Consider the following 27,389-nt stretch of genomic DNA (forward strand, 5'->3'; position numbering starts at 1 on the left):
ATGTTGGAAACTTATAGGTGGTGATGAATGAGATAAGACTGGGAGTTTGTGTGAAGCAAGGATGTGGGGACACAGGGATGGCACCTCACTCTTTGGTCTCTTCGTCCAGCACGCCGGTGACTGTGATGCCGTAGAACCGTTGCATATCGGAGATCGCAGAAGAAAGGATCTGTGCTGTCCGCAGGGTGGACATCTGCCGACTTCCCTGAGGAAGGTAACCGTAGAGCCGCAACCAGGCCTGAAATAGAGACATAATACTCACACACTGACCACCTACAAACAAGGGGGAGAATGATATGAAGGGTATGTGGGCTATTAGTAAGACTACAGGGAACCCAATGGTGGAATATGTAAGAGTACAGAACAGGAGGCCTCTGACAGGAAATATTGAAGAATAGTGCAGTGTATATGGCTCACAACTTGAAATGCACAGCTCTGCAAGGGCAAGAGCCCCTGCCATTGTATTAAGAATCCCCCCCAACCATATGCCTGCTTAGAATCCCAGTCTCAGATCCTCTTGAGTGAATGTCAAAGTATTACCTACAAAAATATCTGACATAAATATTGTTTCACAAATATCATTTACAAGCTTCACCCTTTAGGCGTAGATTCCCTACTATTAACTCCAACAGGGTGATATTTTTATAAACAATATTTAGGACACCATTTTTTTGCCAGACGGTATTTTGACTACGACATTCTGGTTTCATGCCTTCATTTTCGCTGCAACAACCACGTTTTATACTTACTTTAGCTTGGAGATGAGCCCTGGGAGGCAAGCCGTTATGAAGGCATGACAGCTGAAGAACTTAAGAGTATTGGCACAATTAAAGCAAGTAACTTTTTCCACCTCCCTACTTTAAACATGCCCAAAATTCTAATGTAGTGACAATGTGTAGTCATATTACAACTACTCCAGCCAGAATGATCCTAGACAAATGTATCTTGCAAAATCGCTTAGTTGGGCAGTGGCTTGAAAGGTGACGTTAAAAACCTGTTACCTTATGAAAGTGTCACGTGTAGCACAAAATGGCCACCTCCAGTAAGATCCATATGCATATTCCTCTAAAAAAACAAAAGCACATACAATGGCTCTGCCTAACTGAATAAGCTTATACATCTAAAAAAAAAAAAAAGTACAAAGCAAAATCTACTAGGTCCACAAGTGATTGACCCCACCCAGATCTGTGGCTCACTATGGAAGATAGCTAGAAATATTGCAAGCCCCTAGTCAGGATAGGCCTGACGCCAAATAATGCAACCTAGGGGCAGGAAACAGATGGTATCACGACCCACGTCCCTTGCACTGCTTTGCATCAATAATGTATTGCACCCCAACCACAAACAGCCTGGAGCTTGCTAAAAGCAACTCGACATCCCGATAGACTCAACAAGAGAATGATGTGACAGACACAGATGTCCGAGGTATTCCAGCCCAGCAACTCAGTTCCCTTTGTTCCCTCATCTCGCAAGTCATGATTACAACTCAGGCGCTACATACGGAGTCAATTCATGACAAGTACGTTTTACTCCAATCGCATGAGACTTTCAATTACTGGTAATTCTTATTACATTCAATCTCTGGGGTAATAAAGGCTGTTTTCCTAGGGTCAATTTTGCTATACTGTTGTCATAACTTCGAATTTGACCTTTGCACTGTAGCAATACATGTGTGACTATTTATTAGTACAACTGCTCGAATATGCTCTAATTAATATCTTATTTTGTCACATTCACTTTCACTGCCATGGCATGAATATGTTTATGCCATAGCAGTAAACATATCATGGACAGTCGTGAGGTATCTTTTAAGTGAATTTACCATATTGTACCCGAGCAGGAGAGCTGTAAAACGCATTCAATCTCATGAAGTGCTTTAACGGAAAGAGAAAGGTGGTTCCCTAAAAGTGAGCAGTGGTAGGACAGAAGCCAGTTAATCAGAGAAACTGTAAAGAGGCTATGCTCCAGGGGAAGGGCAAACACAAGATGGACATGCTTGGACAAGGAAAACCACTGTATAAGCAAGCACATGTGAGTGGCAATCAAGCAAATCAATGGTAAGTAATGGGTGGGTTTTAACCACATTAAGTTCTTGGTAAACCCACAATAGGTCTTTTGCAACAAGTCAGCTTGCACTGTCTGGTGGGGTCGACCTAAACAAGCATTGGCAAAGTTAACAGGTCTTGCCTTTGGGGCCCATTGGTTTTGGCAGTTGCCTTTGGTGTGCTTTACAGCGTTGGGACACCGTGGAGCATCATACAAAAATGAAATAAATGTAAAATAAAAGGCAAAATGGCTGTTGCGTCATTCCACTAACGCGTACATGGTTCAGAAAAGCATATGTGCACCAGCCAAAGGACGCAGGTGCCATTTGCTTTCATGTTTTATCAACCCAAGTAGATGGATGCCACTTAGATCTGTAAATAAAAAGTAAAGACTATGCTTGTTAGTGCCTATTAAAAAAACGCAGGTGTTGAAGCGTGGGGAGTAACAGAGGAGCAAGTGGAGATAGGAAGGGGGAAAAGCAGAACACCAAGGGTGGGGGCCAAAGAGGGAGAGAACATAACAGAAGCATGGAGGCGAGATCAAGCAGCCCAGCATGCTGGGTGGTGGGAGAGAAGCACAGATTAGTGAAAGCAACACTGATCGGAGGAGGGGGGGAAAGCACACAAGGGAGACTGCTGGAAAACACATGCACTTGTGGAATGCTTAAGCAAAACAAAACAAAACAAGCATTTGCAATGCAACGGGTCTCGCGTTTGCTCATGTTAGAGCTGATCGCGTTGTAAACTCCTAACCCGACTTTTCATCTATCGGCAAAAGTGCTTTTATGTATGTAACCCGAAAAAGTGAAATTAACTGTGTAAAGCGCTCGACTTCTGCCAAGCGAAATCGCGCTAGGAAAATAGAGAAAAAAGTAGTCCACGATCCGACAGAAAACAGCGAGCCTCGCATGTTTTCTGTACTTGGTCGCTGCGCTCGAGGAGAGCTAAACACCGGAAAAGGCATGACGTGTGCATGCCTTCCACTAATGAAAGAAAGCAGATTTTACTAAGCAAGCCCACGAACCAATGAAACACACTGACGTGACGTCGACAGGGTTCCAAGCCCTTTTCTAATAACTAAAGTGTGTCGCTGCGCTACGCATGCGCAAGCGCATGCAACGCAGGCTCGACCCTAAAAATAGAGGACACCATCAGGGAGAAAAGCACATGCATGAGAGAGCAACACTGAGTGATGGTTAGTGCTACATAATTGCAAATAACGTAACACAACAAGGGGACATATTATAGGCCTCCTTTGGCAGGTTTATGAGGTAAGACTGTTGAGATGTACAGCCTTTTGTATGACACAACTAAGGCATGTGCCACAGATATGAGTTTATATATGTCAGAAAAGTTTTCATTTTCTTTAGAGCCCGCGGGTGGACGTTTTCTGCTTTTGATGCTTTATTTTTATGAGATATCATGAACACTGGTTAAGACTCTATGTGTGACTTCTATAGCCCCAACCTATATATATATATATATATATATTCATTGACGAAGCAATACACAAGAATACAGTTTACAACAGTTAGTAGACTAAATAGATTTGGGTGACAAAAGAGAATGGGGAGGAGACGAAGGGAGGATCTAGGCTGATGGGATAAGACTGAGTTTATAGTAGATAACAGTGCATGTGGGGATGCATGGAAGCAGTTTGATAGGTGGCCAGGATAACGTGGGGTAGCAAAAGAGGATGGTTTGTCTTCAGGAGAACTCTGGTAACCAAGAAGATGCTGCTTGATAAAGAATCATACCAGCTTTGCACAATCTAGAAAAAGGACATGTTATCTACATTGTGGAGAGTCATTTTTCTCTATGAAATACGTGTGGTACATTTAGAAGTAGTAAATGTAATGACTTACATGACAGTCAAGCAAAATTAAGAGCAGAAATTACAAGGTGAGTCATTAAGACCAATGTATATTTGCATATATTCCTAGGGCTCCCCATCCTACTAAGCTTTACTTATTCCTCAAGTTGATACAATCGCTAAAAATGGCAGTGTATTCAACGTCATCAGATTAAAAATACTTGTGTTTAAGGCCTCAATTTATCTTGGGTATGAGAACTGCCTAAATAATTTCAAAACTTATACTGGATAAGGTTTCCTAGTGGAAGAAAACTGAGAATATTGAATTGTATCTGAAATGCCTTGTACATTTTTGAAGATTACTCCTATCAAATATCTCTGTGGTGTCCAATGACCAAAAGATGTGACCGTCTTAAGTCAAACTGAACAGGATGATGAAGACACAGAAGAAAGATATTACATAGACAAATTAGGAGCTCTCTTTGTTTTAATAATAATTATGACAAAACCTAAAACTATTTACTTGTATTTGGGTTTCCACACCCATCGCCAGTTGGCTGTAATTTCAAGTAAAGAGGAAAAAGTGCTGGCCTGGACCATTTCTTTTGGGGACTTGGGTGAAATTGCTGCCAAGACTGAGAAATAAACAGTGAGAACAATTGTATTCAATCTGAAATCCTTAGTTAATCCCCAATTCTTAGGGGCCTTAAGGTGGAACTCATGATGGCATGGATTTTCAGACCTGGGAGTGCTCCTGCTACCCAGTAACTGTATTTCTGCTGGAATTACTGATACCTTTATTGGTACCCTTCAGTTGAGGGCCACAGTGGGCTCCTTTCTGGCCGCCTGCATGGTAGCTCCACAAAGTGGGATTAAAAAGGGATGCAAGGTAATCACCTAAAGAAAGGAGCAATGGGTCTGTTTTCACCAGGGAGAGGAAAGCTAAAAAGCACAACCAGGAGCCTCTTACATGATGTACTCAGAAGACCCTACTATAGTATTAGCCCTGGCATAATCAAAGATATTTGAAAACACCACTCCATGATTAAGGGGTGTGGAATTCCTATAACCCAGTGCTCAGGACTTTTTATTTGGGCTCAAGGACAACAACTTTTCATTTTTGTTTTGTCCTTAGGACAAGTAGCCCCCAATCCCCTCCAGCACAAACCCTTTGGCTGCTAGTTTACAGTACCACATTATGGAGCAGGGAAGGTAATTTGTCAGAAGTTGAGGTAATATTTGTGTCCATATGTTAATGCTGTTCGAACTTGTATCTATGGTTCATTAATGCAAAGTCTTAATTATTAGGGTGAGTGCTCTAAATAAATGCTGTAAGCTTGGACTGCACTACTGACAGTGGTTCCAGTAAAACAATATTTGCACACACACTTGCAAAATGTAACAATATGAGGCTACTTAAAATGCTCCCATGATGTTCTCTGATTAAATGCAACTATTTGCAGAAGCTTGAATGCAAGATTGATGATTTTCACTCAGAATGAAATGTTAACAAAAAAATGCAAACGGGAAAAAATGTTTTGCTAAACTACTGTGAAAGTTTAGGTACCATTTCTTAGAAGCATTGTTCAGTAAAATACGTTGATGCATGTTAGTATTTCCAAAAAATATTCCTAATGGAAAATCAGTGTAACTAGTTTCAACAAGATTATGGGAAACATGAAAATAAACAAGCATTGGCGTGGCCAATAGGTCCAACATTGGTGGTCAGTCAGTCTTGTGGGTTTGTCAATGCGGGCCTTGTTTTGACATGGCTTTTGTAAAACTTTATTGTTGTGGGAGCTGCTGAGTCCTCAGCATTGTAACAAACATTGGCAAAAAGCAAAAATATTTTTGGTCGCAAAAAACACACATTGCTACAGTAGTTCCTGCCACCGAACAAAACTACTTGTGTGCCGACATGCTCATTGTGAAACAGCAGAATGCTATCACTCACAGTGAAGCCAGCCGATATGGATAGAGCTAGATGTAGAATTTTAATATAAACAGAAAGGTTTTGGTTAAGGCCAGGCCTAAATAGTCCCTTGCATCCAGACTTCAGAATTAAGAAAATGCAGCATTCCCCACTGTGGGAAGATGCTGCCAGTCTACCCAGCCCCTATATTAGGGTGACAAAAGCACCATTCTGGGTCAGACGGAGATACCAGTATTCAAAATCCAGCTGAGGCTTTCTTTAATAATTCCAACATTTCACCATTCCCAGGTCATTTTTTTGTCCTAATGAGACCCTAGAATCCAGCATGATGGTCAAACGCCGTCGACACGTTAATCAGACAAGACCTCATTGATTCTGTTTTGAATTATCAATCAATGTACCGACAAGCATACTTCATAACTTAATAAGAGGATGTCTTTGTGAGATACACCAAAGATTACAGAACTATAAATGATTTATTTATTGCTTTATGGTGTGGTGTCTCTTTTCTCACTTGGGGATCACTTGTTTCAACTATCACTCTTTGTTTATTTTCCTAGAGTATGATTATAAAAATGATTCATCATTATATGCCGATGTAGCTTCCAAAGCATTAAAAACATGTTTTTCACATATGTGTTTATACTGGATTCAGTGGTGTTTTTTTATAGATTCTAGACAGATGATTTTCATCTTCATTTAAGAATTGTTTGCATGAGTTAACCAGTAGCAATATTTTTCTGCTATAATATTTAAATTGATTGTAAATGAGTTTCACGTGGATATGTGTTTTGTGATAGGCCTAAATAGGGGCCACATTCATAAAGCAAGTCATAAAATGCACCTTGGGTATATGTATTTTCCTTAGTGCAGATTTATGTATTTCATGAATTCACAAGAATTTACAGAAGTAGACGAGGAAATTGTACTCCTAGAGAATATTGGTGAAATTTATTTTAGCACAAGCAAATATGCATGTGTAGATTTGCTCATGTAAAAATCTGTTGAGAGTTTACCAGTTCACTTTCCCTCCAACCACTTTTTTCCAACCCTAGAACAAGCTGTACTTCTGCCCTTGTCAGGAGCAAATTTCCAAGCTTTCTCAGTATGGGAAAAGATTAGAGAAAAGCCAGTGAAAACCCTTGAAACATGCAGGGTAATAGGTTTGCACAGACACAAAAGGTTATTCCAACCCCGGAACTATTGTTTACTGCTTCCACCAGCCTCACTATGTAGATCTGTGGAAGGGTAGCAAAATAGGGAAATCACTAGTATTCAAACCCTACTATATTTTTAGCCCTGGCATAATCAAAGAGGCTATTACCAGAGCTCTTATATAATGAGATTGCTGCCATAATTTGTCGCCGCACCACATAACTCCAAAGGGACAAGTGGATTTTTTTTTTTTTTTTTACAGGACAAGTAGATTTATGAGGCAACCTATCCCATGGCCAAATAGATATTTTAATAAATTCTACACCCCTGATTACAGTGTGTGAACAGGTGTACCAACAATGCCTGGAGAAAATGTGCTCACTTTACCTTATTGAACGTTCCCAGCATAAAAAAGCTTTGACGAGATTGATGAGACTGACAGAATAGGTAGTGGAATTATTGATCCAGGAGGTATGCAGTGTAAAGCTAATGTCCCTGTTGCAAGGATGGCCTAAAGTGGGTCTGGAGGCCATTGTTAACTTCACTGGAGGGATTTATCTACTGACTTGGCAAACATGTATGTTGGTAAAGAGAACCCAGGCTTCTTTGTCACCAAGAATAAGCTGGAATAGAGGGTCCTGACCATCTCGGAGGTGGACACAACCTTAATGGTACCAAGACAAAGGACACTTTGCACCTTGTACTCAGGCCAAAGCTTTGGAATCTGTGGTTGGTGGTGTGTAAGTGAAAAGGAGGGAAGCAACAATTAAAGCTTGAAGTTTGGCCTGGAACTAGTAATGTCTAGAGCTTGAGTATTTTGTCTCTGATGGTTCATATAAATATAGACTCTAATTCTAACTCACATGGAGTGTCTGAACAGCAAGACACCAGAGGATGGCAAAAAGGTAATGTTGATGAAGAAAAAGCGGAGTCCTACGAGGTTCCTGAAGACCATGAGATTTGTGATTCTCATGTGTGTCTGTGATAGTTGGTACTGAGTAACGTTGAGAAGAGCCTCTCCTAGTCAGCAGAACAGTAGTGCCCTACAGTGTCAGCAGATGGATCAGAGCTTTAATTACTAAGCAGAGCTCCAATATGTAGTGGAGGGAAATAAACCAACCACTGATGTGTTAAGTGGCGAACATGATCCGAGTAGCTCATAACAGTGCTACTTTCATTTATGGGTCTGGTTTGACAGATCTAAAGACAGGTAGCTTTGGCTTTCTCTGGAGGATTATAATCCTCTCACTTTGTGTTATTGGCTATTTGGTTATTATTCCACTTTCCAGGAGGTACATCAAGTGGAATGCATGAATGACTGCTTAACATCTGAAAAATGTGCTAAATTGTTACGCTGTCTGTCGCATTCTTGTTTCTTGTAAACACTCTACACATTAACCATTCTTTTTTTGCTACTTTCACTGGCGTTGGCAAAAAATATTCGGGCAGATTTTAATGGGATAAAATGCATTTGTGCAACCAACGCATTTAACAGCATTCAAGGATGTGTTTACAAGCACAGGCACATTAAAGCCAGGCCTATTGGCTTTTCCGGGGCGTATTCGTGATGGTATGGCGTGGTGGCTTTGGAGTGTGGTGCTCTGTGGCGAAATGTTTTGGAGTGTGGTGATTTGTGGTGCTGTGGTTTGTGTGGAGAAGTGGGAGATAGGGGGTGTCAGCAGTGCCCCTCCCGGGTGCGTTTTGGAAGCTCCTGTATGTCAGCAGTGTCGCTACCTGGCAGTTTGCTTTGAGTGGAGGGAACTCTCCGTGTCATACAGTGCTCGAGGGGCTAGAAAGCTCCCAGGAGTGTCCCTCTGTGGTACTGTTTGCTCGGAGAGGAGGGGGCTCATAGCTCCAGTAGTTTGGCCGGTGCCATCGTTGAAATGCTTTGCTGGGAGAGAAGGCCAATGTGGTGTCAATACTGTCCTTGTCTGTCACTGTTGCTTGGAGTGGACGGTGCACTTCTTGGCACTGTTTCCTAGTAGATGAACCTGGGGGAAGTGCATAAAAGAATCCATATGTGGCGTGGGTTTGAGTGAAGGATCTGGAGCTCACAGTTATTGCTGTCTTCCATGTCAACCTGCCTCTCCCCTGCGAACGACGCTGGCCTGGGCCCATGCGAGTAGCAGGATCCGGGGCCCCGGGCTGAGGGGAGGCAGCCTCCCTCTTTGTTCTGGAACATTCAGAAGCGGGAAGGAGGCGCAAGGGTGGCGCGAGCCGGTAAACAGCCGGTCGACCGCAGCTATGTATTGGCCCTAGTCCCTAAAGAAGTGTTGTTGCCAGAGAATGCATTCTGTTGAGCAATACGCCACCCTGACGCCCACACCTGTCCTCCAGAGATCGGGGTGCTTTGTGAAGTCAAGGAGAGCATGATCGTCCAGTATAGAATTCGAATGGGTTGGTGCCGACATGTGCTGACCGAAATATCACCTGGCGAAAAATCTGTTTAAAGTGGTATGTTGGTTAAAATTGATTAAAAGGGGTGAGGTAACAATAATTTTTTAGATGCAACTGCATTGGGCGGAGCGAGGGCAGTATCTATTAGGCAGAGCGGGCGTAGTGGCACCGAGTCCCAGCGGTTTGATGGGGCCAATGCACTCCAATAGTAGCTGTTTTTAAATATGAAACCAGCGAAGGAGTAGGAGCGCTCCCCTTGCGTGCACTATTGTCCATGGCCCTCTTGCTACGCCTTTGGATGAGGCAGGCCTCGATAGGCCAGGACTGAGGAACGGCTGAAAGGTTGTTAAGTGTGAACACGGGCCTGCGTGCCTGGCCGAGGGGAGGTAAGGCTAGAAAGAATGAACGGAATAGAAGCTGGAAAAAGCTATCAAAAAGGGAATGGCAAAGGACGTCAGAGGGAATCTGGCAGAGAATTCAGTTGTGCGAGGCTTATGTACAGAGGACGCCATGTGTATGCTGATCGTGAGGTACACAGTAAACGAACACGAACATGAAACACTAGGTGATGGTGGTGACCCCGGTGCACACTGCCTGCATCACTGTACCATGATCTACCCCCCTCTGTGGCTACTACGCCCCCTCGGTCTTCCTCGCCCACTCCGCCAACTGCAATATTTTCTTCCCCACTCACTATCATCATCACTCTGGAAACATTATAAACAGAACTGGCGGGCGCGGAGACAGGTGGTAAGATGCCTGTCTTTCTGTCATCGCCCAGACATGCAGCCTGCCTGATCTTGCGCACAAGGGGTGCCTAAGTAGGGACAGAGGAGCATCGGCTGAGCTCCGATAGTACTGCAATAAAGGATCAGCAGGAGCGAGCAGGCAAGGATTGAGGCACACTACTAATAAGTAAATTGTGATCCATATTCTGAAATACTAAGGGCGCAGCCAGGGTTGAGGAACATTCTCAGAGCTGCAGGTTTTATTCTGAAATAGTATATGTTGCTGCAGGACTGACTCCACTGGCAGGTCTCTGTTGAGGTCACAGTATAGAAACAGTAGGGAATGCTGCAGATGCCCCGGTACTGGAGTACTGGGGTTGCAGCAGGCCACGGCCGAGGTGCATTATGAGAGCAGCAGTCACAGTACTAGAACAGCAGCAGATGGTGGGAGCATTCGACGTAGTTCTCAGAAATGAGATAGCGGAGTGTGCTTCAGGGAAGCTTTGAGGCGCACAGCAGAGCTGTGGTGAGATTCCAGTACTCGGATATCAGCAGTGGTGAAGACCACAGTCGAGGAGGTTCAGCTCATCTGCCAAACTTTAATTCTCCCGAGATTGCTAAAGTGAAAACCAGTTAACTGGGTAGTAATACATCCTGTTACCAGCAGAGCTCAGTGAAGGCAAACTTGCAATATCCAGCACTATATAAAGCACATTTGTGGCAGTTGTGGGATAGAAGGAGAGGTGCAGGCTAAGACAGGCATCGAGGTTCCTGTGGAACAGTATTGGGAGGTGATGCAGGCCATTGCCTTGGCACATTGGAGGTGTTATGCTGGTGCAGTGCAGGTCCTCGGGCTGGAATATCAGTGGTAGTGGAGGCGAGGACTGATGTGCATTTACACTAGCGGCGGAAGACACGAGGATGAGGTAATCCAATAGTAAGGTTCCTTGAATGGGCTGTAGGTCTAGATACTAGTGTGCCAGAGGGCGGCGCAGGGCGGGCTGGAGTGCACTGGCAGAGCTGTATGTCCCAGTACTGGAATAACAGCACGTCCTCCAGGGCAGAAGGTGTATGTCTTAGTATTGGAGTGGCAGAAGGCGCTTCGTGGCTGCAATGAGGTGCACTGGCAGAGCTCATGTCCCAGCACTGGAGTGGCACAAAGCGCTTCATGGCAGCATTAAGGTGCACCGAGTTCTGTTTCAGAAGGGGAGGCTGGGTATGCGAAGCGCGTTCCCTGGACTCTGGCAGGGACTTGGTGGTGCTAATCATGTGCCACGGCCAGGAATAGCCCTGTCTCTGAGCACTGTCACAGGCAGGATCAGCCTTCAATTTATAACATTCAACGGCGGGGCACGAGCCGGGCAGGCCTGAACAGAGCACTAAACATTGGCTCGGTGCCCCACTCGGTGCCCCACTGCCAGGGCCAGCTCTCCTTGTTTCACAACAAGGATCTAACCCCACACACACACAGGCCTATCACACTGAAATCTGACTCTATGTCACCGGGACCTACGTTTCCCACTCCCGGGCTTTGCCTTTAGATTTATTGTTTTCAGTGTTGTTAGACCAACTGAAATGAATCAATTCTACAACTCCCAGAATGCATAGCAACATGAAGCACTGGGTTGTAAAGAAGATGTTCCTGTATCACGAAGTCATCTGTCAGCCTTTGCTATAATCCTGCCGCTTGTGATATGTTATGCTTAAATCGAACCCACCACTGCAGGAGTTTAAACGATTTCAGTACCCAAAGCTCCACTGTAAAGCTTTTCGTGACGCTACAAATTTCACTGGTGGAAATGCTGTGAGTGCCATTGTGCTGTATTACTCAGAGCTGGGACGGAAAATAATTTGGTCCAATCTGTGCCAGGGACTCTTTCAAGGTACTCCGCATAGTGCACAAAGCCATATATGGCAAGGCTCCCCATTGTCTGGAAAAGACACTTGAAAGCTAGAAGTCTCTGCTCACAGCTGGTAGAGTGATTATTCATAAACGTCTGTTTTTTTTAGGTTTAGTACAACCAAAAGTTCTCGCCAAGCTGCTGTGATACTTTTTTTTTTTTTAATGAGGGAAGTATATGCCAAAAAATAGTAAAAAGAAAAAGAAAAATGCTGCTGCCTAATCCTGGCAGCCATAAACTTGCAACAAAAAAAAACATTAGCTGTCATTTTAATAGGAGCTTTCTAGCAAGAAGTTGTACAGCTATACAACACTTTTTTTAGTTTTAAAGCGCATCACATAAACATGATTCATACTGGTGCACAGAAAAGGTACTATTGACTTTGATTTACTGTAATCTGAAGACAGTTTTAACACACAAGGATGACTGAAAAAATACAAAAGGATTAAGAATGGGAAGAAAGAAGCATTTCGAAAATAAAGTATTCATCCTATAACCGCAACAGCTAAGAACACTTCTTTTTAATCACTTGTGCAGATATGATGAAGCAAAATAATATAACTGGAAGCACAAGAGAGCCAATGACCCACTGAGCCACGCTGTGGTTGGTGGAAGCGAAACCTGAATGACTTCTTAACTGGCCAATGGATGAGCATGTCAACGTTCCTTGGCTCTTTAAAGAGATATGTATGTTTATGTATATATTTTTTATTCATGATTTTATTTTTAATTACAAACAGCTGACGACCTCAAAAGCAAAGCACAGATCAGAGGGACAAAAACAGCAGCCTCACTGATGAACAGTCCCATCTTTCTGACAAAAACAAACACATCTGCAACCGCGAAGTGGTCAAGCTAGCTCGTGGTATGCTGGGCTGAAAATGCATTTCTATTTCTACCTATAAAAATAAATATTATAAGTGCCTTTAAAAGGCATGTCAGTGCAGCTTCCTATTGTGCAGATTCACGGGTTTTAAATAAGGATGTGTACTGGTCATAGTTTTATATAGTTAGTTTATTGTGAAGACATAAAGGCAAAAAAGTCATTTGCGTGCCTAAAACACACAAGCACATTGCAGGCAGACAGCTACAGAGAGAAAAGCCAGATCGTACATCCCCGTCTCCCTCAACGGAAGGACATTTTTCAAACTACGTAATCAACGCTGGACAGAGTTTCGCAGATTCACGGGCTCGACGGTCCCCACCTCTAAGACTTGCAAATATCACAGATGATGCCCCCAAATCGAAGCCGCAATTATAAAAGGTTCGTAAACCGTTTTTTGTAAGTAAAAAAGAATGGACGCCTGGAAAATACATTTAAACCGTTGTCTTTTTTTTATGGGAAACAAGCGGAGAGGCACCATGGAAGGGGAGATGTGCCAAAGCACCAGCCCCCTCGGTTTCAACTCTGTGGACAGCCAAGAGGAAGACATGCAAGTAACAAAGTTTTTGATAAAACAAGCATTTACAATGCAATATGTCTCGCTTTTCCTTGAGTTAGAGCTATTGGTGGTGTATATTCTTAACTGGACTTTTCTTGCCACATAAATTGGTCAACCCTGCCTCATAATTTGGTCTTTTCCTGCCACATAATTCAAGTGGCCATGTATATAACTAAAGCACTCCTATTTACCTCCTTCCTCTATCTGCAGCCAAAAATGAAAATGTTACAATTTAACATCCTAATTTAAATCTGCCATGCTAATTCCAATAGAATACCACTTTCACAGACCCCACCATCAGAGGTGCTGGCCGGCTAACACCATTTCCTAAAAAAAAAAAAAGACACGACAGCCACGGAGGAGTAACCAGAAAAATAAACTAGAAGGGTCACCCAAACATATCAAGAGTGTTCAAACAGTCATAATGTAATAGGGATGTTAAGTTGGCCTGAATCATGGTCATTATTGCAATAAGGAGAAATTAATAAAACATATACAATTACCATGAAAACCCAATAAAACCTTTCTCAGAAATACACTTTGGCATTAGACTCTAATGTTCACAACAGCCCCTAGAGGACACCACAATGAAAATAGCATTTGTAAGAAGCATGGTCATGTGACCATATAGTTAGCCCCTAGAGGGCATAACCACATGAAAAGAAAGTGGCAGAAAGTAATGCACTGTAACCACATATTTAACCCCTAAAGGGCTAGCAGTCCTTCTGCAATTAAATTACAGACAAGGCCTTTAAAACACAAACTACTCCCAGCTGTAAAACAAAAGTTACAACTATGAGAGCACTTAAAAGGACACAGAATGGTGTGAGGGGTTATTATTTTGGTGTCCCCACTAACATACTGTGGGGACTCAGAGATGATGTAGACAGAAAGAGCACATTGTGGTGAACATTTTGGAGGTGGTCGCATTGTCCTAGAACCACCACAGTCTGAGTTATGAGCAAAAATGTTTTGTAAAAGTAATGCCCTGCAAAGCATAATGGGGCGAGTTTTCCTACCCTCGAATACTGTAGTATGTCGACTGTAATGCTCAGAACAGCCCCTAGAGGACACCACAATAAAACAAGCGTTTCTCAAATTAGAGCTACTAGCGTTGTAAATTCCTAACTGTATTTTTTTCTTGCCACATAAATGAAAAATGAAAAGTAAAACAGTTGACATAAGCAAGCCAATTCACAGCCTCCATGAGCGTGAGCACAAAGGAGAGACACAAAAGGAAAAAAGTTTGCTCGCAATCAAACGTATCAGCAATCGTGAAATTATCCATGTAACAGGGTCGATGTCCAAGGTGGTAACAAAACCACTCCAAGGAGAGACAAACGTGAAGCATTTACCAATGATGATATAAGATTTTTGAAAGGGAAGGCCATGAACGAGTGATACTGATTGGCGTGCGGTGGCCGTGGTTAAAAGCCCACGGATAGATTATAACAGATCAGAGCACTTGCGCGCTCAACCTTAAAAAAGCACTTGTATGAAACATGGTCATGTAACCATATAGTTAGCCCCTAGAGGGCATAACCACATGAAAAGAAAATGGCAGAAAGTAATGCACTACAACAATATATTTAGCCCCTACAGGGCGTAGTGCCTTAAACATTTTCTGAGCTAACAAGCCTACTACAATGATATTGAAGGCCCGCAAAACAGAAACCACTTCCAACTGTAAAACAAAAGTTCCAGCCATGAGAGAACTGAAAAAAGACACAATGGTGGGAGGAGTTATTATTTTGGGGTCCCACTAACCTAGTATGGGGACCCAGAGATGATATAGATAGAAAAAGCACATTGTCGTGAACATTTTGGTGGTGGTCCGATTGTCCTAGGACCACCACGGGCTGAGTTATGAGTAAAAATGTTTTCTAAAGGTAATGGCCTGCAAAGCATTATGGGGCGAGTTTTCCAAGTGCAGTGAATATTGTAGTACCCGCTCTCCCGCTGTTTCGGAAGAGCCGCTTTGAGGATTTCTGTTTTTTTTTTTTTTAGGTAAAGCATTTATCAATTACAAGAGTTTTTGTGAAAGCTATGGAGCGTGAAGGGGAGAGCCAAAATAAATGACTCACATTAGGCAACAGTGTGAACAATGTGTCCAGCGCTTCAATACCGCCGCTGGATTTGTCTCTGATGCTGTGAGCGTCATGGCCGCCATGGAGCACGAAGGGGAGAGGCAAAAGAAAAAAAATAGTTCGCCCATGCTGAAGTATGTCGGTAATCGTGCAATAATCCATGTAACAGGGTCAGTCTGCAAGGTGGTAACAAAACCGCCCCATGGCAGGACAAACATAAATCATTTACCAATGACATCAAGAGATTTTTGAAAGGCAAGCCCACAAATGAGCGAAAGTGAATGAGCGTGAGATGGGCATGGTTAAAGGACCATAGAATACTTACAACAGGTTGTAAAAAAAATACGCTCAACGGTCAAAGTAGGAAGAAGCCTTTCTGCGCAACTCATGAGGCGTTCATATGATCTTAGAAACCATTTCAACGTCAACGTTTTTGAGCACTTTTATAAGACTGGTAGCAGGTACACAAGCTTCACTGACAGAAGCTTTCTTAGCAGGTCTGCTATTTCTGAGGGGAGTAAGGTTTTCTGTTTGATCGATTCTGATGTTCAAATATCCACTGCTTTCACAAAGGCCTTTACCGTTACAGCTGTATCACTCAGAAGCCCATTCAAGAGGGGGTGGCAGATCTGGTTATCATCTGTATACTAAAGGACAGGCGAGCAAAGGGTTCCACGACCCAAGGAAGTTGTGGATAATTAACAACACATGTAAAAGTGCGACCCCCATGTGGGCACACCACAAGGGTCAAAGGGGACAGTGTTAAATCCATACCAGAGCTGGACCACTGGCTTCAGGAGCTGCAGATGGTCGGCTGTGGCAGGTAACCATGAGCCACTATCTGAAAACCATAAAGTTCCTAACCTAGCACAAATTCTGTGCCAACTCCAGGGTAAAATCCTGTGACTGATCATGCAGCAAGACCAGCATTTTCACTGAATGACTGAAGCATACCTGCTTAAAGTGACAGGAGTCACACAGGTTTAGATTAGATTTCTTTTAAGTTGTTCCTCAACAAACGTCCAGTGGCTCTATGGCCAACCACTGGGTCAGAAATATGTTTTGAAACTGTTAGGTCTCTGAAAGAATCCCAGAGCTTTAGCTGGATAGTTTATATGCCAAAGCTCATGGAGGATTCACACGGTTTACTCGTAGCCATAGGTCCTGCCAACGGCCGCGCTGTACATGAAAAACGGGCTAAAAAGCAACTGTTGACTCACTCTCTAGTTCTTTACAATTAGGGTCTTCTTCAAACTCTTCCCAAAACATGTCAGATTTTCTCCTCTGTTAACATGAAAAAATAGTGATGATGATTAGTAAAGCTCAAATGAATGCAATACGTAAGAAGGTTAAATTCTCCGACTAGTGACATTTCTGTTACAGATTAAGATACTTACTTTACAATTTGAAAAAGACTTACCTTGGCACTTCTGTGCACAGAAATATTCTGTACATAACCACATTGCCAAAGCTACGGTCCCATGTTGGTCATTATTATCATTTGCAACCTAATCTGTCAGAGCTTTGGCCTAAACAAAGCATGGAGACGGACACTCTTCAGGTGAAGACGATGGAGGACCTTCTTTGGGCTGCTGACGCTGAGGATACAAGCTGGCTATTTTTGCTGAATCTAGCAGTAGCCTTTGGCACTGTTGCTCTTGGAGTAACTATTCCTATTTCTGCACCACACATGATTTTTGTTGGCATGGTCTTAGATTAATTTACTCTCCCTGGACAACTACAATGTCTGCAGATAAAAAGTTTAAGGTCCTCTTCCAGCAATGTGCACGAAGCCCCTGGGGTTTAATACTGTCACAGAGTATTTTTTCATCTGGAAGGAGCCTCTTGAGATGTTGTGTCTGTTTGCCGGGTTTCCAATCTGTAGTGTGCTCATGATGCCCATTAAACTGCAAATTTAACCAGTGACATGTTCATCACCTGAAGTCAGTTGTAGGTTAAAATATTGAGGACAGACATATGATCATGCAAATATACTGTTGCCTAAATACCAAGAGCCACAATCTAATGAAGGTAAGTATATATATATATATATATATATTACTGAGTACAGATTTACTGTTCTTAACTCCACATCCAGGTACCTTGACAATATATATTTCATCATATTACAGACGTAGAGCTAAGTATAACAGACATATATCTGTCTATATATACTTACCTGTATAAATCATGAAGTACACTGTTCCCAAAGAAACAAAAATACAAATAAGACACAGGGGGACTGTAGGAAGTTGGCTCTGTATGTGCTATTTCAAAGTAAGGAATAGCATGCACAGAGTCCAAGGGTTCCCCTTAGAGGTAAAATAGTGGTAGAAATAGATAATACTAATGCTCTATTTTTGTGGTAGTGTGGTCGAGCAGTAGGCTTATCCAAGGAGTAGTGTTAAGCATTTGTTGTACATACACATAGACAATAAATGAGGTACACACACTCAGAGACAAATCCAGCCAATAGGTTTTTGTATAGAAAAATATCTTTTCTTAGTTTATTTTAAGAACCACAGGTTCAAATTCTACATGTAATATCTCATTCGAAAGGTATTGCAGGTAAGTACTTTAGGAACTTCAAATCATCAAAATTGCATGTATACTTTTCAAGTTATTCACAAATAGCTGTTTTAAAAGTGGACACTTCGTGCAATTTTCACAGTTCCTAGGGGAGGTAAGTATTTGTTAGGTTAACCAGGTAAGTAAGACACTTACAGGGCTTAGTTCTTGGTCCAAGGTAGCCCACCGTGGGGGGTTCAGAGCAACCCCAAAGTTACCACACCAGCAGCTCAGGTGCAGAGTTCAAAGTGGTGCCCAAAACACATAGGCTAGAATGGAGAGAAGGGGGTGCCCCGGTTCCGGTCTGCTTGCAGGTAAGTACCCGCGTCTTCGGAGGGCAGACCAGGGGGGTTTTGTAGGGCACCGGGGGGGACACAAGTCCACACAGAAATTTCACCCTCAGCAGCGCGGGGGCGGCCGGGTGCAGTGTAGAAACAGGCGTCGGGTTTTCAATGTTAGTCTATGAGAGATCTCGGGATCTCTTCAGCGCTGCAGGCAGGCAAGGGGGGGATTCCTCGGGGAAACCTCCACTTGGGCAAGGGAGAGGGACTCCTGGGGGTCACTTCTCCAGTGAAAGTCCGGTCCTTCAGGTCCTGGGGGCTGCGGGTGCAGGGTCTCTCCCAGGCGTCAGGACTTTAGGTTCAAAGAGTCGCGGTCAGGGGAAGCCTCGGGATTCCCTCTGCAGGCGGCGCTGTGGGGGCTCAGGGGGGACAGGTTTTGGTACTCACAGTATCAGAGTAGTCCTGGGGTCCCTCCTGAGGTGTTGTATCGCCACCAGCCGAGTCGGGGTCGCCGGGTGCAGTGTTGCAAGTCTCACGCTTCTTGCGGGGAGCTTGCAGGGTTCTTTAAAGCTGCTGGAAACAAAGTTGCAGCTTTTCTTGGAGCAGGTCCGCTGTCCTCGGGAGTTTCTTGTCTTTTCGAAGCAGGGGCAGTCCTCAGAGGATGTCGAGGTCGCTGGTCCCTTTGGAAGGCGTCGCTGGAGCAGGATCTTTGGAAGGCAGGAGACAGGCCGGTGAGTTTCTGGAGCCAAGGCAGTTGTCGTCTTCTGGTCTTCCGCTGCAGGGGTTTTCAGCTGGGCAGTCCTTCTTCTTGTAGTTGCAGGAATCTAATTTTCTAGGGTTCAGGGTAGCCCTTAAATACTAAATTTAAGGGCGTGTTTAGGTCTGGGGGGTTAGTAGCCAATGGCTACTAGCCCTGAGGGTGGGTACACCCTCTTTGTGCCTCCTCCCAAGGGGAGGGGGACACAATCCTAACCCTATTGGGGGAATCCTCCATCTGCAAGATGGAGGATTTCTAAAAGTCAGAGTCACCTCAGCTCAGGACACCTTAGGGGCTGTCCTGACTGGCCAGTGACTCCTCCTTGTTTTTCTCATTATTTTCTCCGGCCTTGCCGCCAAAAGTGGGGCCTGGCCGGAGGGGGCGGGCAACTCCACTAGCTGGAGTGTCCTGCTGGGTTGGCACAAAGGAGGTGAGCCTTTGAGGCTCACCGCCAGGTGTGACAATTCCTGCCTGGGGGAGGTGTTAGCATCTCCACCCAGTGCAGGCTTTGTTACTGGCCTCAGAGTGACAAAGGCACTCTCCCCATGGGGCCAGCAACATGTCTCGGTTTGTGGCAGGCTGCTAAAACTAGTCAGCCTACACAGATAGTCGGTTAAGTTTCAGGGGGCACCTCTAAGGTGCCCTCTGGGGTGTATTTTACAATAAAATGTACACTGGCATCAGTGTGCATTTATTGTGCTGAGAAGTTTGATACCAAACTTCCCAGTTTTCAGTGTAGCCATTATGGTGCTGTGGAGTTCGTGTTTGACAAACTCCCAGACCATATACTCTTATGGCTACCCTGCACTTACAATGTCTAAGGTTTTGTTTAGACACTGTAGGGGTACCATGCTCATGCACTGGTACCCTCACCTATGGTATAGTGCACCCTGCCTTAGGGCTGTAAGGCCTGCTAGAGGGGTGTCTTACCTATACTGCATAGGCAGTGAGAGGCTGGCATGGCACCCTGAGGGGAGTGCCATGTCGACTTACTCGTTTTGTCCTCACTAGCACACACAAGCTGGCAAGCAGTGTGTCTGTGCTGAGTGAGAGGTCTCCAGGGTGGCATAAGACATGCTGCAGCCCTTAGAGACCTTCCTTGGCATCAGGGCCCTTGGTACTAGAAGTACCAGTTACAAGGGACTTATCTGGATGCCAGGGTCTGCCAATTGTGGATACAAAAGTACAGGTTAGGGAAAGAACACTGGTGATGGGGCCTGGTTAGCAGGCCTCAGCACACTTTCAATTGTAAACATAGCATCAGCAAAGGCAAAAAGTCAGGGGGCAACCATGCCAAGGAGGCATTTCCTTACACAACCCCCCCCCAAACGAAAGAGGATGAGACTAACCTTTCCCAAGAGAGTCTTCATTTTCTAAGTGGAAGAACCTGGAAAGGCCATCTGCATTGGCATGGGCAGTCCCAGGTCTGTGTTCCACTATAAAGTCCATTCCCTGTAGGGAGATGGACCACCTCAACAGTTTAGGATTTTCACCTTTCATTTGCATCAGCCATTTGAGAGGTCTGTGGTCAGTTTGAACTAGGAAGTGAGTCCCAAAGAGGTATGGTCTCAGCTTCTTCAGGGACCAAACCACAGCAAAGGCCTCCCTCTCAATGGCACTCCAACGCTGCTCCCTGGGGAGTAACCTCCTGCTAATGAAAGCAACAGGCTGGTCAAGGCCATCATCATTTGTTTGGGACAAAACTGCCCCTATCCCATGTTCAGAGGCATCAGTCTGCACAATGAACTGCTTAGAATAATCTGGAGCTTTTAGAACTGGTGCTGAGCACATTGCCTGTTTCAGGGTGTCAAAGGCCTGTTGGCATTCCACAGTCCAGTTCACTTTCTTGGGCATTTTCTTGGAGGTGAGTTCAGTGAGGGCTGTCACAATGGATCCATATCCCTTCACAAACCTCCTGTAGTACCCAGTCAAGCCAAGGAATGCCCTGACTTGAGTCTGGGTTTTTGGAGCTACCCAGTCCAGAATAGTCTGGATCTTGGGTTGGAGTGGCTGAACTTGGCCTCCACCTACAAGGTGTCCCAAGTAAACCACAGTTCCCTGCCCTATCTGGCATTTGGATGCCTTGATAGAGAGGCCTGCAGATTGCAGAGCCTTCAAAACCTTCCTCAGGTGGACCAGGTGATCCTGCCAGGTGGAGCTAAAGACAGCAATATCATCAAGATAAGCTGTGCTAAAGGACTCCAAGCCAGCAAGGACTTGATTCACCAACCTTTGGAAGGTGGCAGGGGCATTCTTTAAACCAAAGGGCATAACAGTAAACTGATAATGCCCATCAGGTGTGGAGAATGCTGTCTTTTCTTTCGCTCCAGGTGCCATTTTTATTTGCCAGTACCCTGCTGTCAAGTCAAAGGTACTTAGAAATTTGGCAGCACCTAATTTATCAATGAGCTCATCAGCTCTTGGAATTGGATGGGCATCTGTCTTGGTGACAGAATTGAGCCCTCTGTAGTCCACACAAAACCTCATCTCTTTCTTTCCATCTTTGGTGTGAGGTTTGGGGACTAAGACCACTGGGCTAGCCCAGGGGCTGTCAGAGCGCTCAATTACTCCCAATTCCAGCATCTTGTGGACTTCCACCTTGATGCTTTCCTTAACATGGTCAGACTGTCTAAAGATTTTGTTCTTGACAGGCATGCTGTCTCCTGTGTCCACATCATGGGTACACAGGTGTGTCTGACCAGGGGTTAAGGAGAAGAGTTCAGGAAACTGTTGTAGGACTCTCCTACAATCAGCTTGCTGTTGGCTAGAGAGGGTGTCTGAGTAGATCACTCCATCTACTGTGCCATCTTTTGGGTCTGATGACAGAAGATCAGGGAGAGGTTCACTCTCTGCCTCCTGATCCTCATCTGTTACCATCAACAGATTCACATCAGCCCTGTCATGGAAGAGCTTAAGGCGGTTCACATGGATCACCCTCTTGGGGCTCCTGCTTGTGCCCAGGTCCACCAGGTAGGTGACCTGACTCTTCCTTTCTAGTACTGGGTAAGGGCCACTCCATTTGTCCTGGAGTGCCCTGGGAGCCACAGGCTCCAGAACCCAGACTTTCTGCCCTGGTTGGAACTCAACCAGTGCAGCCTTTTGGTCATACCAAAACTTCTGGAGCTGTTGGCTGGCCTCAAGGTTTTTGGTTGCCTTTTCCATGTACTCTGCCATTCTAGAGCGAAGGCCAAGTACATAGTCCACTATGTCCTGTTTAGGCTCATGGAGAGGTCTCTCCCAGCCTTCTTTAACAAGGGCAAGTGGTCCCCTTACAGGATGACCAAACAGAAGTTCAAAGGGTGAGAATCCTACTCCCTTCTGTGGCACCTCTCTGTAAGCGAAAAGCAGACATGGCAAGAGGACATCCCATCTCCTTTTGAGCTTTTCTGGGAGCCCCATGATCATGCCTTTTAATGTCTTGTTGAATCTCTCAACCAAGCCATTAGTTTGTGGATGGTATGGTGTAGTGAATTTATAAGTCACTCCACACTCATTCCACATGTGCTTTAGGTATGCTGACATGAAGTTGGTACCTCTGTCAGACACCACCTCCTTAGGGAAACCCACTCTGGTAAAGATACCCATGAGGGCCTTGGCTACTGCAGGGGCAGTAGTCGACCTAAGGGGAATAGCTTCAGGATACCTGGTAGCATGATCCACTACTACCAGGATATACATATTTCCTGAGGCTGTGGGAGGTTCTAGTGGACCAACTATGTCCACACCCACTCTTTCAAAGGGCACCCCCACCACTGGAAGAGGAATGAGGGGGGCCTTTGGATGCCCACCTGTCTTACCACTGGCTTGACAGGTGGGGCAGGAGAGGCAAAACTCCTTAACCATGTTGGACATATTGGGCCAGTAGAAGTGGTTGACTAACCTCTCCCACGTCTTGGTTTGTCCCAAATGTCCAGCAAGGGGAATGTCATGGGCCAATGTTAGGATGAACTCTCTGAACAGCTGAGGCACTACCACTCTCCTAGTGGCACCAGGTTTGGGGTCTCTGGCCTCAGTGTACAGGAGTCCATCTTCCCAATAGACCCTATGGGTTCCATTTTTCTTGCCTTTGGACTCTTCAGCAGCTTGCTGCCTAAGGCCTTCAAGAGAGGGACAGGTTTCTTGTCCCTTACACAGCTCCTCCCTTGAGGGTCCCCCTGGGCCTAAGAGCTCAACCTGATAAGGTTCAAGCTCCAAAGGCTCAGTTCCCTCAGAGGGCAGAACTTCTTCCTGAGAAGAGAGGTTCCCTTTCTTTTGCTGTGTTGCAGTTGGTTTCCCAACTGACTTTCCTTTCCTCTTGGTAGGCTGGGCCATTCTTCCAGACTCCAGCTCTACTTGTTCACCCTGTGCCTTGCACTGTGCTCTTGTTTTCACACACACCAGTTCAGGGATACCCAGCATTGCTGCATGGGTTTTTAGTTCTACCTCAGCCCATGCTGAGGACTCCAGGTCATTTCCAAGCAGACAGTCCACTGGGATATTTGAGGAGACCACCACCTGTTTCAGGCCATTGACCCCTCCCCATTCTAAAGTAACCATTGCCATGGGATGTACTTTTCTCTGATTGTCAGCGTTGGTGACCGTGTAAGTTTTTCCAGTCAGGTATTGGCCAGGGGAAACCAGTTTCTCTGTCACCATGGTGACACTGGCACCTGTATCCCTCAGGCCCTCTATTCTAGTCCCATTAATTAAGAGTTGCTGTCTGTATTTTTGCATGTTAGGCGGCCAGACAGCTAGTGTGGCTAAATCCACCCCACCCTCAGAAACTAGAATAGCTTCAGTGTGGACCCTGATTTGCTCTGGGCACACTGTTGATCCCACTTGGAGACTAGCCATACCAGTGTTACCTGGATGGGAGTTTGGAGTGGAACCTTTCTTGGGACAGGCCTTGTCTCCAGTTTGGTGTCCATGCTGTTTACAGCTATGACACCAGGCCTTTTTGGGATCAAAGTTTTTACCCTTGTACCCATTGTTTTGTGAAGAGGCTCTGGGCCCACCCTCCTGTGCAGGTTTTTGGGGGCCTGTAGAAGACTCTTTACTATTTTTAGTTTTGGTTGTCTCATCACCCTTCCCCTGGGGAGTCTTTGTGACCCCTTTCTTTTGGTCACCCCCTGTCGAAGTCTTGGACACCCTTGTCTTGACCCAATGGTCCGCCTTCTTTCCCAATTCTTGGGGAGAAATTGGTCCTAGGTCTACCAGATGCTGATGCAGTTTATCATTGAAACAATTACTCAATAGGTGTTCTTTCACAAATAAATTGTACAGCCCATCATAATTACTTACACCACTGCCTTGAATCCAACCATCTAGTGTTTTCACTGAGTAGTCTACAAAGTCAACCCAGGTCTGGCTCGAGGATTTTTGAGCCCCCCTGAATCTAATCCTATACTCCTCAGTGGAGAATCCAAAGCCCTCAATCAGGGTACCCTTCATGAGGTCATAAGATTCTGCATCTTGTCCAGAGAGTGTGAGGAGTCTATCCCTACACTTTCCTGTGAACATTTCCCAAAGGAGAGCACCCCAGTGAGATCTGTTCACTTTTCTGGTTACACAAGCCCTCTCAAAAGCTGTGAACCATTTGGTGATGTCATCACCATCTTCATATTTAGTTACAATCCCTTTAGGGATTTTCAACATGTCAGGAGAATCTCTGACCCTATTTATGTTGCTGCCACCATTGATGGGTCCTAGGCCCATCTCTTGTCTTTCCCTCTCTATGGCTAGGATCTGTCTTTCCAAAGCCAATCTTTTGGCCATCCTGGCTAACTGGATGTCCTCTTCACTGGGGCTATCCTCAGTGATTTCAGAGGTGTTGGTCTCTCCTGTGAGGGAACCAGCATCTCTGACTATTATTTTTGGAGTCAGGGTTTGAGGGACCCTGTTCTCCCTAGATAGGACTGGTAGGGGGGAATTTTCCTCCAAGTCACTATCCTCTTCCTCTGAGTTGCCACCCTCAGAGGGGTTGGCCTTTTCAAACTCTGCCAAAAGCTCCTGGAGCTGTATTTTGGTAGGTTTGGGGCCCATTGTTATTTTCTTTATTTTACAGAGTGACCTTAGCTCCCTCATCTTAAGATGGAGGTAAGGTGTGGTGTCGAGTTCCACCACAGTCACATCTGTGCTAGACATTTTGCTTCTAAAAGTTGGAATACTTTTTAAGAATCTACAACTGGTTCTAGAATCTAATTCAAACTTTTACAAACTTTTAAACTCTAAAAGAAATGCTAAACAGGATCTAACACAAGGCCCTAGCAGGTCTTTTAAGAATTTAGAAAACTTTTCAAATTGCAAAAATCAATTTCTAATGACAATTTTGGAATTTGTCGTGTGATCAGGTATTGGCTGAGTAGTCCAGCAAATGCAAAGTCTTGTACCCCACCGCTGATCCACCAATGTAGGAAGTTGGCTCTGTATGTGCTATTTCAAAGTAAGGAATAGCATGCACAGAGTCCAAGGGTTCCCCTTAGAGGTAAAATAGTGGTAGAAATAGATAATACTAATGCTCTATTTTTGTGGTAGTGTGGTCGAGCAGTAGGCTTATCCAAGGAGTAGTGTTAAGCATTTGTTGTACATACACATAGACAATAAATGAGGTACACACACTCAGAGACAAATCCAGCCAATAGGTTTTTGTATAGAAAAATATCTTTTCTTAGTTTATTTTAAGAACCACAGGTTCAAATTCTACATGTAATATCTCATTCGAAAGGTATTGCAGGTAAGTACTTTAGGAACTTCAAATCATCAAAATTGCATGTATACTTTTCAAGTTATTCACAAATAGCTGTTTTAAAAGTGGACACTTAGTGCAATTTTCACAGTTCCTAGGGGAGGTAAGTATTTGTTAGGTTAACCAGGTAAGTAAGACACTTACAGGGCTTAGTTCTTGGTCCAAGGTAGCCCACCGTGGGGGGTTCAGAGCAACCCCAAAGTTACCACACCAGCAGCTCAGGTGCAGAGTTCAAAGTGGTGCCCAAAACACATAGGCTAGAATGGAGAGAAGGGGGTGCCCCGGTTCCGGTCTGCTTGCAGGTAAGTACCCGCGTCTTCGGAGGGCAGACCAGGGGGGTTTTGTAGGGCACCGGGGGGGACACAAGTCCACACAGAAATTTCACCCTCAGCAGCGCGGGGGCGGCCGGGTGCAGTGTAGAAACAGGCGTCGGGTTTTCAATGTTAGTCTATGAGAGATCTCGGGATCTCTTCAGCGCTGCAGGCAGGCAAGGGGGGGATTCCTCGGGGAAACCTCCACTTGGGCAAGGGAGAGGGACTCCTGGGGGTCACTTCTCCAGTGAAAGTCCGGTCCTTCAGGTCCTGGGGGCTGCGGGTGCAGGGTCTCTCCCAGGCGTCGGGACTTTAGGTTCAAAGAGTCGCGGTCAGGGGAAGCCTCGGGATTCCCTCTGCAGGCGGCGCTGTGGGGGCTCAGGGGGGACAGGTTTTGGTACTCACAGTATCAGAGTAGTCCTGGGGTCCCTCCTGAGGTGTTGTATCGCCACCAGCCGAGTCGGGGTCGCCGGGTGCAGTGTTGCAAGTCTCACGCTTCTTGCGGGGAGCTTGCAGGGTTCTTTAAAGCTGCTGGAAACAAAGTTGCAGCTTTTCTTGGAGCAGGTCCGCTGTCCTCGGGAGTTTCTTGTCTTTTCGAAGCAGGGGCAGTCCTCAGAGGATGTCGAGGTCGCTGGTCCCTTTGGAAGGCGTCGCTGGAGCAGGATCTTTGGAAGGCAGGAGACAGGCCGGTGAGTTTCTGGAGCCAAGGCAGTTGTCGTCTTCTGGTCTTCCGCTGCAGGGGTTTTCAGCTGGGCAGTCCTTCTTCTTGTAGTTGCAGGAATCTAATTTTCTAGGGTTCAGGGTAGCCCTTAAATACTAAATTTAAGGGCGTGTTTAGGTCTGGGGGGTTAGTAGCCAATGGCTACTAGCCCTGAGGGTGGGTACACCCTCTTTGTGCCTCCTCCCAAGGGGAGGGGGACACAATCCTAACCCTATTGGGGGAATCCTCCATCTGCAAGATGGAGGATTTCTAAAAGTCAGAGTCACCTCAGCTCAGGACACCTTAGGGGCTGTCCTGACTGGCCAGTGACTCCTCCTTGTTTTTCTCATTATTTTCTCCGGCCTTGCCGCCAAAAGTGGGGCCTGGCCGGAGGGGGCGGGCAACTCCACTAGCTGGAGTGTCCTGCTGGGTTGGCACAAAGGAGGTGAGCCTTTGAGGCTCACCGCCAGGTGTGACAATTCCTGCCTGGGGGAGGTGTTAGCATCTCCACCCAGTGCAGGCTTTGTTACTGGCCTCAGAGTGACAA

The 27,389-nt window shown here is 45.2% G+C and overlaps 1 protein-coding gene across 2 annotated transcripts in view; it reads right to left on the minus strand.

Annotated features, from left to right (window-relative positions):
* The window catches only part of MMP15 (matrix metallopeptidase 15), a 207,943-nt gene that overhangs the window by 87,462 nt on the left and 93,092 nt on the right, over positions 1-27,389 (minus strand). For both annotated transcript variants that reach the window (XM_069217432.1, XM_069217431.1), the window contains one exon: positions 90-238. In XM_069217432.1, coding sequence (XP_069073533.1) covers positions 90-238 — 149 coding nt within the window. The remainder of the gene's footprint in view (positions 1-89; positions 239-27,389) is intronic.

Source organism: Pleurodeles waltl, chromosome 12 (assembly GCF_031143425.1).
Source record: "Pleurodeles waltl isolate 20211129_DDA chromosome 12, aPleWal1.hap1.20221129, whole genome shotgun sequence".
Taxonomy (NCBI): domain Eukaryota; kingdom Metazoa; phylum Chordata; class Amphibia; order Caudata; family Salamandridae; genus Pleurodeles; species Pleurodeles waltl.